At 31.4% G+C, this 18,860-nt stretch overlaps 1 protein-coding gene across 1 annotated transcript in view; it reads right to left on the bottom strand.

The window, feature by feature from the left end:
- Window positions 1-1,459: 1,459 nt before the first annotated feature.
- Window positions 1,460-18,860, bottom strand: part of LOC138942045 (low affinity immunoglobulin epsilon Fc receptor) — an 83,210-nt gene continuing 65,809 nt past the window's right edge. The window contains exons 4-6 of the mRNA XM_070312077.1: window positions 7,061-7,173; window positions 2,501-2,736; window positions 1,460-2,008 (exon numbers count right to left, since the gene is read on the bottom strand). Of these exons, the coding sequence (XP_070168178.1) occupies window positions 1,891-2,008; window positions 2,501-2,736; window positions 7,061-7,173 (467 nt within the window). The 3' untranslated portion in view covers window positions 1,460-1,890. The remainder of the gene's footprint in view (window positions 2,009-2,500; window positions 2,737-7,060; window positions 7,174-18,860) is intronic.

Here is an 18,860-nt window from a genome sequence, read left to right as displayed (position 1 = left end):
CATAATATGCGACCTTTAAATCCATATATTTAGAATTTAAAAAAATCTAGACTTTGCAATTAATTTCAAAATTAAAATTAGATATAAATTAAAAATACACAAAAGATCTTGAACACCTTATCTGAAATTTTAAAACTTGAGAAGCTATAAAGATAATTATATTAATTATATTAATTAATTATATTAATTAAAAATTATATTAATTATATATATATATTTATTAATATATGTATATATTTATTAATATATTGTAATTTAGACTATTCACATGGACTACTCACATTTTATGAAATTCCTATCACTTTTTCTATTCTCATTTTATTATATTTATATTATACTTATATTTTCTATCAAGATAGTAACGGTGATGTAATTGATGTCTATTAAAAATATGTTTGCAAAGAAATCTTTAACATTGAATATACATATAATAAGTATTCGAACGGCTGCAGAGTTCTCAATATCAGAATGCATTATAGCATCACTAGAATCTTTTGATTTATTCGTACTAATATTAATATTATACTCGCAACAAATCATTATCTATTGTGGCTTAAATATATACAAATTCGCATATTTATATATATATATATATATATATATGTTATTTATATTGTAGTATTGGTATAAGAAAGAAAAAAATCTAAAATATAGTAAAGTGTCGGATAGACTCGTGAAATTAGCAGATGTCGAAAGAAATTACTCGGTTTAACTGTTTCGTGCATAAATCGGTAAATTTGTTATTATATTATTTGCTAAATAATTCCCTAATTTTTGATTCAATATTAAAGATATATTTGCAACAATATCAAAATAATTTTTTGCATACATTTATTGCGTAATTCATCTAGATTATGATGCTTTTAACATCTAGGATATACGTGTTAATTAATCTATATTTTATTGAAGAATTGATTAATCAATATATGATATCACCAAGCGTCAAAAGCTTTCAGATTTGCTGTAATCGAAGAATCGATACAAGAATCCGGTCGTCTCGCATAAAGATAAAATCATTTCATAAGGGTTATTAGCATTAATAACTGAAACAAATATAAGAATATAATTTATAACAGTAATATACTTAATTATACTTCATTATTTATTTTATAATTTTTGTTTATTTTAAATTAATAAAAGAGCAATATCTAGATCATGATGCAGTGCATACGTATAAGGATTTGAAAGAACTTTATAAGCAGCGTCTCTATTATCTTAGAAGCGTCGACAAGTATATCGATAGTCATCTAATTGTAAGTCTTGATCCGTTGATATAAAATATTTTGTTCTCACACAAGCGGCAGTATATAAATTGATTTGAAATCCATTGAAATATATAAAAATACAAAAGATTACTCTAAATATTTATGCTTTCTTTAAATAAAACAATAAAAATGTATATTAATAAAATTATGTATTTGCTTTTGAATTTAAAATAAAAGATCTTTTAAAAGTACGCAAGAACCCCGAAATATATTACATATAATCCAGTATCCCTCCAGAGAACCGCTTCTGCACAAAATATGAGCGAATTGTTTTTATCGTCCGACATTGCAGATTTATTCGACGCTCGGTCTGTCGCCTGGTGATACTTTTACGGAAAGAAGTGACTGAACCGGATGTCATTTCGCGCGCACACAAATGTCGGATGTGCAAACGTGACAACGGTAGCGACTGGCGAATCGCACATAGTTTTCAGTCCGAGCGCACACGTCACATTTCAAATTTCTTTCTCTCCTTCTCTCTTACTAAGTCCGCCAAAACAAACGGATGACCAACAAGAATGCGTTACACGCAGCTTTCTCGAGGATCATCCAAAGGATACGCCATCATCGCGTGAATGCTCTCTCGCACGTATAGTTCCTTCCGTCCCTTGCCTTTCGCACAAACTCATTGCACCTCACAGACGAAGAAAGTCTCGAAGCTGCAGGGGCTGTCATTCCATTTGAGACCTTTACCGTCCCTGTTCCAGAGCTCCAGGCAATGCTCCTCTTCGCCATTCTCGTATCTAAAGAGAATGGGAGAGAGTAAGAGCGTTAGATAAAGTTTGCGCGATATCTTTTATGCCAAGTTGTAAGAAATACATTGTATTAAAATTTTTTCTTCGGATAAAAAATCCATAATTTTAATAGTTTTAAATACGCATGCTCTTTCTTGCATATATCGTAGAATATGATTAAAATATTTTCTTTTTATTATATATTTTTATTAAAAAAAAAAAAAAAAAAAAAAAAACAGAATAAAAGTTTTATGTTGTATTATCATTAAATATATACAATAAATATTTGAAATATTGCAAAATTAAAATCTTTTTTTAATTCAATAGAATGAATTTTTGTTTAATAGATATAATGTTTGCCGATAAAAATAAGAGAACAGACGACGAATTTCTATCACAAATGATTTGTAATATTCGATTTATTATTCAATTATATCGCAACAGAATTGCGATCAATATCAGAAAGAATGTAAATTGTCCGCAATCACAGAGCACTCTTACCGGAAATTATTTGGTTCACCAACGTTCCAATTTTCGAACGTAATCGGCCTGCCGTTAGCCATCCAGAAAAAGGTTCCTTCCTCAGCCTGATCGGTGCCGGACGTCCAAAAGTGTTCATGACCGAGACCAAAGTCCTTGATATGCTTCTCAAGCCTGTCGTTTTCTTCCTGTGAAGCTATACTCGCCAGATGCATCCCGTGATAACGGCAGTATTGCGAAGCTCTATACCAATTTGCCTGTGATAAAGAGAGAAGAGATATAGTAAGGTTTATGACTCTATGTAGTACATTGGAAATTAATGTGTTATAGTAGCAATTTATTGCAATTAATATTTATTGCAAACAATATTACGTTGAGTATTGCTAACGACCAATGTGTTATGCAAACAATATATAAATAATTTATAATGCTAAATTATAATGCTAAGTCATTATAAATGGCAATTATGCAAAACGGATTATTGTGAGAGAGAAGTGTCGTAATCTAATTGTAAAATATCGTATTAATTACTATAATAATAATTATGGTAAAGAGAAACAGTGGAGCTATTGGTAAATTATGTGTAAGTAAATTATGATGTTTAGATAAGCTGTCCTTAATGCTCACATGTAACATACGTGTTCATCGTTTATTGTAACAGATTGATCGGCATTAATAACTAACAGCACGTACATTGTGCGAGCGCACATTAATATTTACACTAAGATTACATAATCACCATTCTGATATCGATTACGTGAGACCATATTCGAGAACAACGTTTGGAATATTACGGATACGTAATGAAATCTACTGTCTTGCATGTTAATAATCCAGAGTATTACGGCGCATCGAATTATTGTACGAAAACCCAAATATGCGACGAAATTTCTAGTAATATAAATCAAAGTTTATTTTTTCGTGAATAATCAAATGCAATCATACATAATGCAATCAATCAATTTGATCGTTAAATACAAGGGTATATTTTAGATACATTGAGTTATTATTAATTCTATAAATATAAAAAGACAAATCTTTTCAATAACAATATTTATGAACATGTATATTTATAATGCGAACATAATGATAGATTAGAAAAATAAACATTATTAATAAAAGAAAAATCATTCTTTCTTAATGCGAATAAAAATCAAATAAAATTTTCTCACAAATAAAAAACAGTTTCGAACTTCTTCCTCTTCGTTCTTCTTCCCTTCATCGAACACTTTAAATCTAAGCTTTCTCATTGCTTTTCATTACTTTTTCTTTAAGACTGTCATAGATCTTTTCCTTAAGACTAGCATCACAAAAAAATTATCAATTATAATGACACAGATATTCGCTGCACGATTACGTATTGCAATATTTTATAACGCTTAAGAAAAATCCAATAGTACGGTGCGCAAAGTTATATTTCGGTATTTTAATATCACGTATCATGCGCGCGCCACATATCGATTATCGTAGATAACTTAGGTCATATACGTTGTATTATGTGTTTTTTACGACGGCGGTACATTGCAGAAGCGCGAGTATCGCGCCATTTTGCAGGGAAATAGTCCTTTACGAGCATTAGAAACTTCCCGACAGCACGGAATCGTACAGTGCAGCATTCTCGCTTGGCCACTGCAATCATTTAAGTGCAAAGTTGCAATCCCTCATCGCGTACTCACCACGCATCGATTCTCTAGTATTTAGAGAATTTTTAATAAAACCATATATATATATATACATATTTCTTTGCGATAATAACTGATCATATATAAAATCACGCGACGAAAAGTTGTAGAATGTAGTTCAAGTTATGCAGCTATTTGAGATCTTCGAAGTTTCTTGTCTGCATAATTAGAACGCGTAACGCATCTGTACCGAGAGACTAGATTATCCTCTTGAAATTCCGTAAGAACAACAATGTGGCTTACGAAACGCGTTTATGCAGCAACTACACCATGCACTCTACTAACAATAAGACATATAGCGAGCGACTTTTCGTCTCTTGGATCTTTTGATAACTTCACAAAATCATCATATTGCTTCAGATAAAAACTCGCAATAATATTATTATGTTAATTAACTCAAACTAACCGCGACTATTATATAGTTCACGTACACTTTGCACACAATTATTATTATTATTAATCAAACAATTATTTCATTATTTTAAATAAATATTATGAAATAGATTAATATTTGATTATAAAATGTTTTTACTGTGATCGAATAAAATATTTATTTTTACAAACACATAGAACATTTAGATAAAATAATTATCGTAATTCAGAGAGACATTTATTTATATTTTTCACATTTTATGAAATTTTCTGCTAATTAATCATTATCTTAAAGACTACGTTAAAAAATTGAATTAACATCGTTAGCAATTAACATTGTCGACAGTTTATAAGTTTGTGTAAATTATTTGTGTTTTAATTCTTAATCTTCATGTTTAATATAATTCAAATTAAAGTTGCTGTTATTTTCATATACTAGATAGATTTATATATAATTTATTATTAGTTTGACAAATCTAAAATTGATAAAACAAAAATTTGTATTTGTAAAAAATATATAATTAATTTATTTTTAAAAGATTTCTAATAAAATCTTTATATATGCTCTTTTTCTAATATTTGCTCTCTTTCTAATATTTATCGCCATAATAATTATAATACTTTTTATTTTAACTGCTTTGTTATATTCAATCCCAAAATTATCATTATATATAACAATCTTTTTTGCAAGGTTTTTTAATTATTATTTGTTATAATGACATTCGTTGTATTTACTGCAACATGTACTATGTATATACTTTTGCTTAGTCGTTCAAACAAAATTTATCTAAGAGCATAGCAAATATTGCCTTTCGTACTTTATCTATGTCAATGGTGCCGAATTTCGCTCTTGCTCTCTTGACGCTCTTTCGGCGATTTGGCCGAAAGCACTTACACAGAACAGAGAAAAAGGAACGAGATGAACGCGAAAAATCGCATATAACCCATCGGGAATGCAAATAAAGCGTAATAAATAGAATATTGTCATGATTGCACAGAAGCGAAGTAACGTTGCATTCCCTCTCCGTACACATCGACATGAAAGCATCGTTACTCATGCATGACAAAGGCTCATGTTTCTTAAACGAAATAGCAATAGTATGTAACAATCAATGGCATGTTATAGATGTTTCGAAATCTAAGAAATCTGTATACATGCTTCATAATGCAAAATACATACTGTGGCGAAAGAAGATGAGAATCTAATAATTAAAAATAAAAAAAACATATCTAGCGTAAATTATAGTACATTTTTTCTATTAAGTTCAATAATAATTTTCTACATTTTCATATTTTCAATTACATTTTCTTCTTTTTTATAATAAATAAAATTCTAATTCTTTCTTGTTTGTAAACGTAAAAAAAAAAACAAATGCACAAATGAAAGATACGTTAACTTTCCTACGTAAATTTTCCTTAAATAAATTATCCAGTAGTAATGAGGAAGGCAACATTCTCTATCGTTAAGAAAACCCAGAAAATTCGCTATCTTTCGTCAATTTACTCGAGAAATCCGTTACTGCACGAGTATAGTTGTTTCGCAAGATTTCAATTAAGGGTGGTTTAATCCAGGGTGTTGGCCATTATTTATTTGGCCAACAAAGAGGGCTCGTTCTCGATGTGATCCAATTAAAATAGCTGATTAAGAGGAAAAGAGAGATCCCACTTGCTCTCTTCTCCCTGCGTTTATTGTGAGAAGCCCGTTAAAAGGAGCGTTTTTACGCCACCCACTTTCAGCAAGATCGCAGCGAAGCCGGATCTGTACCGGTGGAATTGCGAAATCCATGTTAATAGCGTGCGTAAGTCAATAAAAGCGTTCTGATTATCCGAGAAGCCATAATAAGGGTGAACCTAATCGATACGATTGTGTTCGCGCGTGAAAGGACATGCATTAAACATGACAGAAGCAGGATTGTCGTTCTGAAAGACTCGTGTGATATCATGCATTATTGTAATCATCGAGATTTTATACGCCTCCATGCTACCGTAAATTTTATAAAAAAAAATTAAAAAATAAATTACAATTAAAAGTTAAACATAAATAGAATTAATTACTAATATTATCCCTAATATTAGAGATTAAAGAAGAATTTTGTGGAAACATTAAGTTGAAGAAAAAAATGTTAAGCATGTTATATATAAGTAGAAAATTTCTTCATAACAGTAAGTTTGACGTTTAAAATCTGAAACCGCTTTTGCTAGGAACTCCTCCAATTTTCTTTTACGTGCCACATACGTCGTTTCTTTTATGACGTGTTTCATTCTCTTTCTCTTATCACGCAAGCTTCTTTGCTGTATCGTAACCAACACAGGGTCACTGTTATCCGGAAAGACCTTTACTAGGGTGGTTTCCGGCATTCGATGCACCGTAAAACCGTCCGTGACGGCAAAGCCGGAAAGTTACGACCTCGGAAATAATTTGATAAAGTCCGAGAAGGAAAGAGAGAGGAAGAGAGAGAGAGAGAGAGAGAGGGAGTCGGGTCGACGGTTCGGCCAGATAAATCAGCGTAACTGGCAGGAGCGATACCTTGAAGAAGATCCCCAGATAGTACCTCTTCTCGCCCAGCTTCAGCAGGGGCATCGTCCATCTTGAAGCCGCCAAGCTGCCGCTATGCTCGTCCACACAATTTGGACAGTCGTCTGCAAAGAAAATGAAAAGGCTATTAATATTGATACTTTTCTTTAAGCAGAGTGGATGATAAAAGAGAAATGAAGTACTCTCGCCTATATATATGTCGCACAACAATATAACAATACGAATAATAAAATCATAAATTTGCACAGAAATCGTATATATTGTACATACATTTGAAATAAAGAGTTAGAATGCAAGAAAAAATACATCCTTTCCGTCAAATATCGATTTTTAAAAAGAAAAACGTTTGCAAAAATTTTTTAGATGCAAGAAAGTTAGTACATAACAATAATTTAATATTAACGCACGCTAATTTATTTTAATAAAATAACAGTTTGCAAAACAATGTATTTTATAAATATATATATAATTTTTTATAAATTTATATGTTTCTAAACTTTATAACAAAAAATATAATCTTATATTTTCTTACGGTAATAATTAAAAATTAAATGACATTCCGAATTAATAACTTTGTGAGTTTTGATATTATTTATGTTTAACTTCTAATTGTAATTTATTTTATGATTGTAATTGTTAAATTGATAATATCGTAATACAAAGACCTCAATTTATGCATTTCACAACTTGTCAGTTTTCTATACATAATTTTATTTATATCCATAAACATAAACTTATCATCTCGTGATTTATTATCATTCTTTCCCAAAAAATGCGCCTACTTCAAAAATCTCTTAAAATATATTGGCTCTTTCTCATAGATATCTACCAACCGTCAAGAACAAACCGACGAAATGTATTTTTTTGCAGACCAATAAAGAGAAATTTATTCGCTTGTATTACGTAAGTAATTACATAATGCTTGTTTTTTTTCTGCAAATAATTTAAAAATTACTGCAATTTTTTGAACTCAAAGGTTGAAAGATTAATATTTGCCTAGTATAATATTGTACATACAATATTCGTTTTGCAATAATGGAATTAATTCTCTTCACCAGAATTAGCCCACGTCGATCAAACTCGCAAATACAGAAAAAATCATAATTACCGAAAGAATCAGATGGCTCAAAACCCCATAACTTTTTTTTTTCGGTTTTTTTCCGATTGTCATTAATGTCTTTTCAATCGGTGATATAATGAGTTTCTCCGACCATGTGTGTACTAGAAAAATGCGGCGATTGCACTCAGGCAACCGAGAACTTCGCCAATTGCAATTACGCAATACGGAAGAGATCACGCATGTATACATACGATCGTTTGTGCGTTCATGCAAAATATTGTCGATATTAAAGCAACGACGAAAATACTGAATATCTATTTGTAGATGTATAAAAAACAAATTCCGATTGAGAGACAAATTAGTTTTTTTTATGATTTAATAAGAAAAAAAAAAAGATTGTAACAACATGCTACGATGTGGAAAGTATTTGTATTTCTCTGGGAAAGTATGAACATTTGTGCACACTGTGCACACGATTTATATCAAATGTCGCAGTAAGGCTGTTGCAATATGGTCGCGTTAAAATAAAGTTTACACTAAATAAATATAAAACTTTCATATGTATGTATATATATATATATATATATATATATATATTCTTATACAAATAAATTTTATTATATGTGATAATTTAAAATATTTCAATTCAAATTAAAATGTCTGTAAGTTATAAAAATTATTAAACACTTTGGAGTAAGAAAAAACTCAAACATTATGAAAGAGAGAGCAAGTTTATTCTATAGTATTTATAAATTTTAATATTTTTTTTTTTTGGATAACACAGACTCTGTTATATTTTTTAACATATATGAATTAATTCTATAAAATTTAGCAACATATTGTATTCATAAAGAAATAAAACATGTTGTATAATTCAATAAAAATACGGTTGAATAAAATATATCTAACGATAAAATCCCAAACCCGCATATACTGCGCGAGAGAATTGAATTTTAAATATTTTAGTAATCTTAATCACAAGTACAAGTTGCGAGAATACAAACTGTGCGTCTCAACGTGATGACGACCGCTTTCACCAGCTCACGCATTTCTCGATACAATTCCATTCGAAAGTTACCTCTCACAACATGACTGCTGCGAGAAAGATGGGTTGAAGTAAAATTTCTAGAACAATATTTGTTTTATGTAACAATAATAAGCGGCGATAAATACATATAGTAATGAAGATCGATCGCGAAACCGCAGCTGCAGATAGATTCGCATCTAAGCAGCATAGTTGGTGATATTATGTCACAAGAATGCAAGTCACGGAAATCTTTGCCACCGATGTATATAATATCGCAGCATAATAATCTCACGCGCGGTTGCTCCGCTGTAAAGCCGTAAGGCTGAGTTATAATTAATACGTGGTTGCGTAAATCGCGAATCTCGTCGCACGCTTCACCCAACATAGCGCGATGTAAAATTTCGGCAACGATTCTATTTGTTTTTGTCTAGTCTAATTTGACATAATAAATTTTTATTTGCTCATTTCTCTTTGCAATATCTATATATCCCATTTCTAAATCCTGAGATCTTTTCTTTTATATCCCAACAACAAATAACTTTTACATTTTTTATATATGTATTTATATATTTTTTTTAATTATTAATTTTTTTAATTATTTGAATAATACTTAATCCGCAAAATATTATCGTCCTTAAATTATCATCTTCTCAAATATTGAAATCTTTGTCAAAAAAATTTCTCAATGTTGAAGTCCGCGTTAAAAGTAAATCTATTAAAAGCAGCGATAAAAAAATATTCCACCAACTTAATTCGTTGGCGTAAATTAAGCGAAGCAAGATAAGATGACAAAATTGCATCGTGGCAAAGTCCGTGACTTTTGTGAAATCGGAAAAGATAACGAGTAAGGCCAACAAAGTAGGGATGCCCTCTTAATTTCGTCGCCAGACTAATTAGACTGACGTACCGCATATTTTAATAATCGCCTCGTTAATCTCCGCGCCGCGAAAGCGTCAGAAAAGATTTCGTCACGTTAATATTCAGCGGACTTCTTAATGGACATTCTCCGACTTTTGCTCTTTGTTTCACTTTTTCGGTTCCACAACATCGCTTCTCATCACATAGATTATAAAATAGTAAAAGATAAAATAAATTACTTCTATTAGGGGAACCATTAACGGAGCTCGGGCTACCGCAATTTTTATTATTCGAGTTTCGATACTATTATAATTTTATTTCTCGATCTCGATGGTAATGTACAAAGTTTATATGACACTTTTTGTATGCAAAATTAATGAGAATAGCAATTCTTAATTACATCGTCATAAAATAAATTCTCTTATTTTTTTACTTAAAAAAGGGAAATTTGTTTATTAAAAATTTTATATAAACTTTATTTGCGCGAGAGAAAAGATTAAAATAAAATTGAGATAAAATATAGAGCATATTATCCATCATAAAATGCAATAATAGATAATCTACTGTAATAACGGTCGCTATGCTTTTAGAACGATGCGAGAAAAAATATATATGACGTAATTAAGAGATGTCCTCCCCGGCAATATAAAAAGCTTGCCAGAATCCGAGGGATTTAGGTGACACCGTCCATGCCATTGTTTGTTCCACAATGCACGCATTCACAACGCACTCTGCTAAATCCGTTGCTCGAATGTACAAATCCGCCAGCAGTCATTATTGAGCTTAATACCCGTCGCGATGTATCATGTCGAGCGTGCCGTTATGCTTGTTTCACATTTAGAAAAACAAAGAGTGTTACGTTCAAAAATCCAATTTTCATACCTATGGATTATTATCGTAAATATAAAATGCAAATGCAAAATATATATATAAATTTTCTAATTTTATTTATGTATTAATCTCTTTAAGTATGGCATCACACACGCACGTACACACACATATTAAATACAATATATGCGCTTTATAAAGATGTAAATATATGTAACACTGATGAGATGTCGCATCTGATTACATTGAGAAATGATTACCCATGCAATTCTGACGATATTAAAGATCGTAACGGTATCTCTAATCGGCCTGTCACTTTTACTCGAACAGAGTAGGCGAGCAATTTAATAGTCAGCCAGTCGAATGACCGACTAAACTTCACGAGAGTGACTGACCTTCGTCGAGCGTATCCTTGACACGCTTTCGAAAAGCTAGCCGCCACCGCGACGTGGATCACGTTTAGCATTTGTAATTTGCCAAAGAAGATTTTGCCGAGGATGACGAACATCTTTATATCACATGGTAGGCACAATCACGGGAGCCATGTTACGTAAATGTCCATTATGGCGCAATGCATACTGATAGACTGATCAAAGCGAGCGGTTCTACCTATCGACACATGACTATATTCTCACTCTAGCGCTGTCAGTAATGTCAGATACACACAATAGCAGAACACAATATAAAGTCTCCGAAAACACGATGTCACCTAATGTTCTTTCCGCATATCCCTCTATATGTAAATTAAATCAATATTAATGACATTAGTCATTATTAAATTAAAAAATATTTTTCTCGATTTCTCATCAAGCCAATAAATAAAAAAAAAAAAAAAAAAAAAAAAAAGTAACAATATTCTGACATTTTTGTAAAAAATTCTTTGTAAGATGAAAGTGGATTTTTTTCTAAAAGAAAAAGGACGCCTTTTCAAATAATACAATATTTTGCAAGATATATCGGGACTTTGGTAGCAAGAAGATCTTTGAGACTGTCAAAGTGTGAGTCTTTCAGGACATTCACCTCTGACTCCCACCTCTTATTATATTTAGATGACATGTATCATAGACTATACACTCGCACACCGTCGATATAGTCGCGTAGGATCGATCCGATACGGTAGAATCCTTCCGAATTTGGGGAATATATAGAGAAAAAGGGAAAGCAATAGGGGTCTCGAGCAAATCGTTTTCGCCAAATGGAAAAGGCAGGTTTTCAAGAATGGAAATCACTGCCACCGGTTGAAATTGACTCGCGGAATCGCAATGCGGAAAAGTGGATGCGACTTCAGCGTGCTTCGTTGGGCGTGCAATCGGTATGAACATTTTGGATTTCGATAGAATTTCTTTCTTTCTTTTTCTTTCTCCGTATGACAAGTATAATTTTTTGCGCAAAACGAGTAAAGAAGACGATTGTGTCGCTGACGTATGATGCTGAATAAATTCCAATTTTATTCATGATTTACTATGAAACTCGTAATTTGTTTTTAAATGTCATGATTATTATTCATATCTATTCACGATTGCCTGTAGATTGTGTAATAAGATAATTGTTAACATCATACATATGCATTGTTACGTAATTAAAAGTAATACTGTATGTAATATAAATATAAGTAACAAAATAAAGAAAATATATTATTAAATGGAATATTAAAGGAAACAGTTATGTAACATTGTGTGTGTGTATATAATTACAGAATTTTTTTATACATATTGTATATTCTTTATTAAAAAATAATGTGTGTGTGATTATAAAAAAGCTGTAATTAAATAATCCAATTAATAAATTTTAGCAAAAATCAAGTAACATTTATCTAGTTATTTATCTAAATTATTGTTTAAATTATATGAATGTGTATGTTTGAAGAGAATTATGAAGTGGAAAATTTAATCTGACAATCCAGCCGCAAAGTTTCTACCGAAGGAATGCAAATACAACGAAAAAAACAAAATATTTCCGTGAGGAAATACATATAATATAATAACCACTACTGATGTAACAATTAGATTTACGAAAGCAATGTTATTATTTTCACTTTATAATACAACATTTAATTATTATTTGTAACAAATAATGTTTTTAAATAAATAATAGCTCCTAATTTTCGGATTATTAGATATAAAATATTTTTAAAAAGCACATGTTTATTTAGGAAAAAATAGATTTAATTTTAAATGAGCAGGATTAAAATGCTTTCTAAATGCGAAATGTAAAACAAAAATTGCTCTTCAGCGTAATTTAACAAAGAGACTCTGATCCTTTGAACAATAAATGTAAATCAGATTCTGAAACTCGGCTTACGTCCGGCCATAAATCTATAAGGAACATAAGAAGAAGATGCATCCATCATCGGCATGTAACGACTACTTGAAAATGTCATCAGAGTGATACTCCTGATGCCTTCACCGAATACTTTAGCCAGGTACTGAGCTCCGTTATTACTGTTTCCGCCCATCGCCGTATTTCCTTACGAGGTTCCTCTCTCCAGAGGATAAGCATTCCGGCATTTGTGTGCTCGAAAAATAGAGCTTACGTAATTTCATCAACGGCGGGAGATGGAAAAAGGGGTAGGAGAGAAATGCACATTGTGTCGGAAGAAAGTCTGCAGCGATGCAATTATCTGAGATAAAGAAAGATAGAGAAAGAGAAAGAAGAAAGAAAGAGAGAGAGAGAGAGAAAACTTCGATTCCTTTTCTAACTTTACCCAACGCGAAGAGCCACCGCATCAACAGAGAAATGAAGCCAATCAACTTCGGTGAAAACTTTCTCTCCAATGTGTTTGCGTAGAAGTGGCACTTTCGTCTCGCACGCGGTTGACCTTTCGCAGACGTTACAGGGCTAATTAAACTCCATCGCAGAAAAAGCTCGAAGCCCGGCTTCGTCGTCGTCGTTGAGTTTTATCGACGGATTCTTTTTGTTGCTCAGGATGCGGTAATAAATGACGCAAAGAGAGTAACCGCACGTCCGGCGTAACCTCGGTGACATGGGTGGCGTATGAGAAATTGCATATGAGAAATTACATCGCCAACTTGACATCGTTCAGTTACACCTTCGGTTAACGATCTTGACGCCTGTCAAGAGTCGAGCTAGAATAACGTGAATCTGCGGTGGCGCGAGAGAAGGCGAGACCATAGCATTTCGTTTCAGATATTCAGGTAATAATACATATGAGAAAATATTTAGATTTGCTTATCAATTCTTATAACATTTAATTTTTGTTATTTAAAATTTTGCAATTATTTTATTCTCGTGATTTTCTTCATTTTTCTGTGCTTTCTCACATGCTTGTCTTTTTGATAAAAGTATAGTATCATATCAAATACATATAAATCCAATCCATCAGAAATTTATTCCTGCAAGACGAGCTTCGTCGATAAGCTTGGTAACGATGCGGCAACCCAACCATTTCCTTCTCTTTTCTTTCCTTCCTATGTCACAAATTCGATATCATTTTACGATCGCCGCCAATGTCTCATGGGACTTTAACGTTTCATTTCACTCAGGGCTGTCTTTATGTGCCGCTGTTTAAGTACTCATCTTTAGAGATAATCTGACCTGAGATAAAAATTATAATTAAATAAAAGTACCTATAAAAAGTTCAAAATTATCAGTCGCTTAACTATCGCGTTGAAGAGTGTTGAGTTTATATTTATAGATTAGAATTTTTTTCATTATTATTTAAATATCAATTTGATTATACAGCATTATCTTTTTATCAATTTTTAGAATTTAATAATAGATTTTCTAAATTCTTATTACAATAAGAATTTTATGATTTAAATGTAATTTTTAATTTTTTTCATATTCTTTGCTAAAGTTCGTTAGAAAATGTTCCTTCTTCTATCATAAGAGGTTGCGATGACAATTCTGTCTTTGGCGCGATGCGTTTCGTCGTGCACTTTCTTCCGAAACGCACGTTTATGTGCATCTACGTTGAAATCGATCTCTCGCAAAGATCGCGAGATGGGTTGGAAATGGTAAGCGGACGTGACAAGAACACGTGGATAGCCACGTGAAATCGATGCAAAACGGCGAGTTGATCGAAAAGAGGCGCGGCGAAACGTGAGCAGGCGTTCTTCATCGCATTCTTTATCCATTTCAATTCCTTTTTCGCATTTATTGCTTACATAGCAACCTTTCCTTCTCATTATTTATATTAAGCGAAAAGGTCATGCGCGACACTAGTTTTATAGATATTTGCATACACAGTATTTTCAACAATAAAACATATAATATATAGTTATAATAAAATAACTTGTCACCATATTTAATTTTAATAATTTTCACGAAAACATTATATTTGAAATTATATCTTGATTAAATCACTTTGCATCTAAAAAAGAGATGGCTATAAAAACCTGTTGAAATTTTGAACACGATAGAATTTATAATATAGTATATCATAAATTTAAATAAAACATACAATTTTGTATAAATTTATGATTTAATAGTTATATATCTTGCAAGAATATACAGTATGTAAAATATGCAGAATATGTCTATTTTTTGTAAACATTCAAGTCGCAATATTTTTTTGATCTCTTCTTTTAAAATTAATATATAGCGATATATATTGTATAAATGTAAAAACAAATAATAGTTATACATAATATATATACGTTAAAATAAAAAATCATATATATATATATATACATATTTTTTTTTTTTCAAGAAAAATAATTTTCAAAATTCTCCGATCCGTATATTTACGCGCGAGCAACATCAACAACGTGCTGCACTATTCTGGTTGCATCTATAAAATAGCACGTGACTAGGATGACGCTCGCAGCAGCAGTGCCATTAAGAGCACATTTCGGCAGTTGTAAGCGGTCGGAAGCAGATTATGTTATCCTATTGTCAAACGTATAATCATATTTCATGGCGGCAAAGCGCGCCGACTGTTGATGGCGTAATTAAACTGTGATAAATTCAACGTACGCCTAACATTAGATAATGAGTGCGCCAGCTGAACGTAACGCAGGACCGTTTAGATGCGTTCGTTTCGTAATTAATCCTGTAAATGCAATAACGCAATCCGCGCGGTGTATTTCCCCACGTTGGATTCACCGTTGCGAAATTATCTGTCTGACCGGATAATATTATCGCAAAACGATTGTTAGTAATTGATAGATGCGGAGTATCCGCTTTGATATACGCACTGCTCGATGAGAAAAACGAAAGAGAGGGAGATGATCGCGAATCATGAAAAGAATGATAGAATAATTTCAGAATTATTACATATGCCGATTTTGAGCATCAAAATAATGCGTACGAAGTGCCCTAGAAATCCTGATATATATTATAATATTACGAGACAAATTCTTTAACGAATTTTGCTGAAAGAAGTACGATAGATTTCTTTCAAAATAAAATTTCGAGTAGGCAAAATATTTTAAAAATTGTATTATTATTGTTATTATGCTTTTTAATATATAATGTGTGTTAAAAATATCTTTGTAATTAAAATTAAAGTTTAAAAGAAAAATTCTGTGTTAATTTTAGATAAATAATACATCATATAATAGATTATAAAACTGTTATTTTTAATTGCATTTCGAAATTTATCTTATTAATTTATTTTTATTTCTTTGCAATTTGTTTGATATTTAAAGCAGTTTGATGATTAAAGAATAGAAATAAACACAAAAATTCGTAAAAAATATGTTATATATCCAGTTTAAGTGATTTTATATTTAAAAAGCAATATTGTATAGTATAAAACGTCGAAAAATATGATCAAAATTAACAGCAATTGTACGTAAACGCGTGAAAGTTTTGCAGCATCCGTATTTTCGCGAGATACGCTGCGAAAGTTTGCGTTCTTACAGGTGTCATATGGTGCGACGATTTCGCAATAGTGGGTCTGTACGGTCGGACGGTGTTATCTAATTTTGGTTTTGTTTTACCGCGGCCGGCCGCAAACCGAGCACGCCGACGACGTTGCAGCAAAGATCGAGCTTTTCTCTCGAAATCGCAATCAGAGGCACGTACACTTGCGGAAATGCCGCGCAATACTCTCACCATCTCTAGGAATTCCAGCGCGGTAAAAAAAAAAAAAAAAAAGCGTTCAACGTCCAACGGCACCGGTTTCGTTAACAGCAACGCCCATTAATGCGATTAGCCATGGATTAAGTTTTAGTTTTCTATTGGAGTTTACTTTTTATAATTATCTGAAAGAGCTCTCTGTGTATGTATTGTATATATATATATATATAATTATTTTTTCTATAGCAAAAAGAATTCTCTGTGCAACGTAATTTATTTGGATGCTACTTTTTTTGGATTGCACGCAATTCATAATCTAATCTGTTATTTTAATATCAATTTTTTTTATTTCTTTATAGATAGATAAATGTATCTATAGAGAAAGACATGCGGTAATTTTTCTTTTAACATAGACAATTTTTCGTACATAATTGTTTCAAGATTTTTAAGAACAATCTAAATAAATATGTATTGACGATACTGACTAGATTTATATTTTTGTTAGTTATATACAATACTTATAGTTGTTCAAGCATTAAACAGGTTATATGTAAAAAAAAGTAATACATATATACTGTGTATTATATTATACATAACGAATAAATTTAACTGCAACGTTATCTAAAGATTTTTCGCAATTTTAATGATTTTTGAACGGAAATAGAATGTTGCTTTCAACTTGTCAACTTTGCTCATTAAAAAATTAAACTTCTTGAGGCGTGACGGCTTAGTAATAAAAAACGCGAGCCTTTCGTAAGATAATATGCCGGGATATAAGTCGTTAACTTGAAGTTCCAGCAAGGAAATATTGCTATCAAGAGACAACGCCGCGAAACAAGAGAAATGAGCAAATCTTCTTTTACGAACTATAACGATAATTAGAAATGTTCATTTCGTATAAAGAACAAGGTAAAATTTTATATAAATTCTTTATGATAAAAGTGGGACAAAATTAAGATGTTTATTTTAAATAAGCGTTTAAATTCTCTCAGAACTTGAGAAGAAAGCGAAATAAAATAAAATTCTTTTTACAATAAATTTTGTCAACAAAATTACATATTATATATGTATGTCTGTTGTTTTGGTTGTAACTTAGAATAATATTTTTTATAGAAAAAATATCTTTTTGAGATTGATTTCTCTCTTTCTCCTTGTAATCGCTTATTTTACATGCTCAAGTTGTAAATACAATTATTTTTCTGCGTATAACTGTAAAATTTAAATATACGATCATAATTTTACGATTCCCATCATACCACTGGTTTCTAATTAGACTTATTAGGAAACTAATCTTTTCAAGCGTGACGGGCCTGTAGCTACTCGCAAGACTTTCATGCAAGATAAGGCTCTTAGATATACGCTATTAGCTCGGAATTCATAGAGAAAGATTTAAGAGTAAAGAATATGTATTACTGTATGTAAAAGAAAGAGAGAAAGGAACAGAAAAAAACGGCATGCGAGTTCCGTACAAGTGCAACGCCTCGCGTACAACGAGTGGAGAGAGTAACTCGTGTCCTGATGCACTTCCGCTCAGCGAAGTAAATCGTATGCAATGCAATGCAATGGACTGCCGCCGGTGGTTGAGCGTAACCACCGGCACGTAAAATTATGAAATTCGATAGAATAGCGTCATTGTGTTTGCTAGCTCCTTAATTGTTAGCCCTATACTATATTCCGATGCAGAAACATTTGTACAAAACAAGTATATTTCTACGGCATGAGAACAGTCTCTGAAACTGAAACTTGCTATTGATTCACAAAAAAAAAAATTTGAAAACATTATACATTAGTCGAGCGATGAAGTTTCTACTAATTTTCATTTGCATTTTTATTGAAAAAATTGCTATTAAATTGATATATCATAATTACATAAAACATGAGAATACAATCAAAAAGAGAGTAGTGTTATTTAATATTTAAAAGAGTGACTCGTTAGTTTTGAAATTTTATTTTCTGTTTTTTGTGTCTCAAATTATAATAACATTTTTTTTTATTTCAGTATAATCTGGTTGTATCTTAAAGTAGAGTAAATA

Source organism: Polyergus mexicanus, unplaced genomic scaffold, assembly GCF_030449975.1.
Source record: "Polyergus mexicanus isolate NDT 795.1 unplaced genomic scaffold, iyPolMexi1.0 SCAF_21, whole genome shotgun sequence".
NCBI lineage: Eukaryota > Metazoa > Arthropoda > Insecta > Hymenoptera > Formicidae > Polyergus > Polyergus mexicanus.
This window is presented reverse-complemented; position numbering and strand designations above follow the sequence as displayed.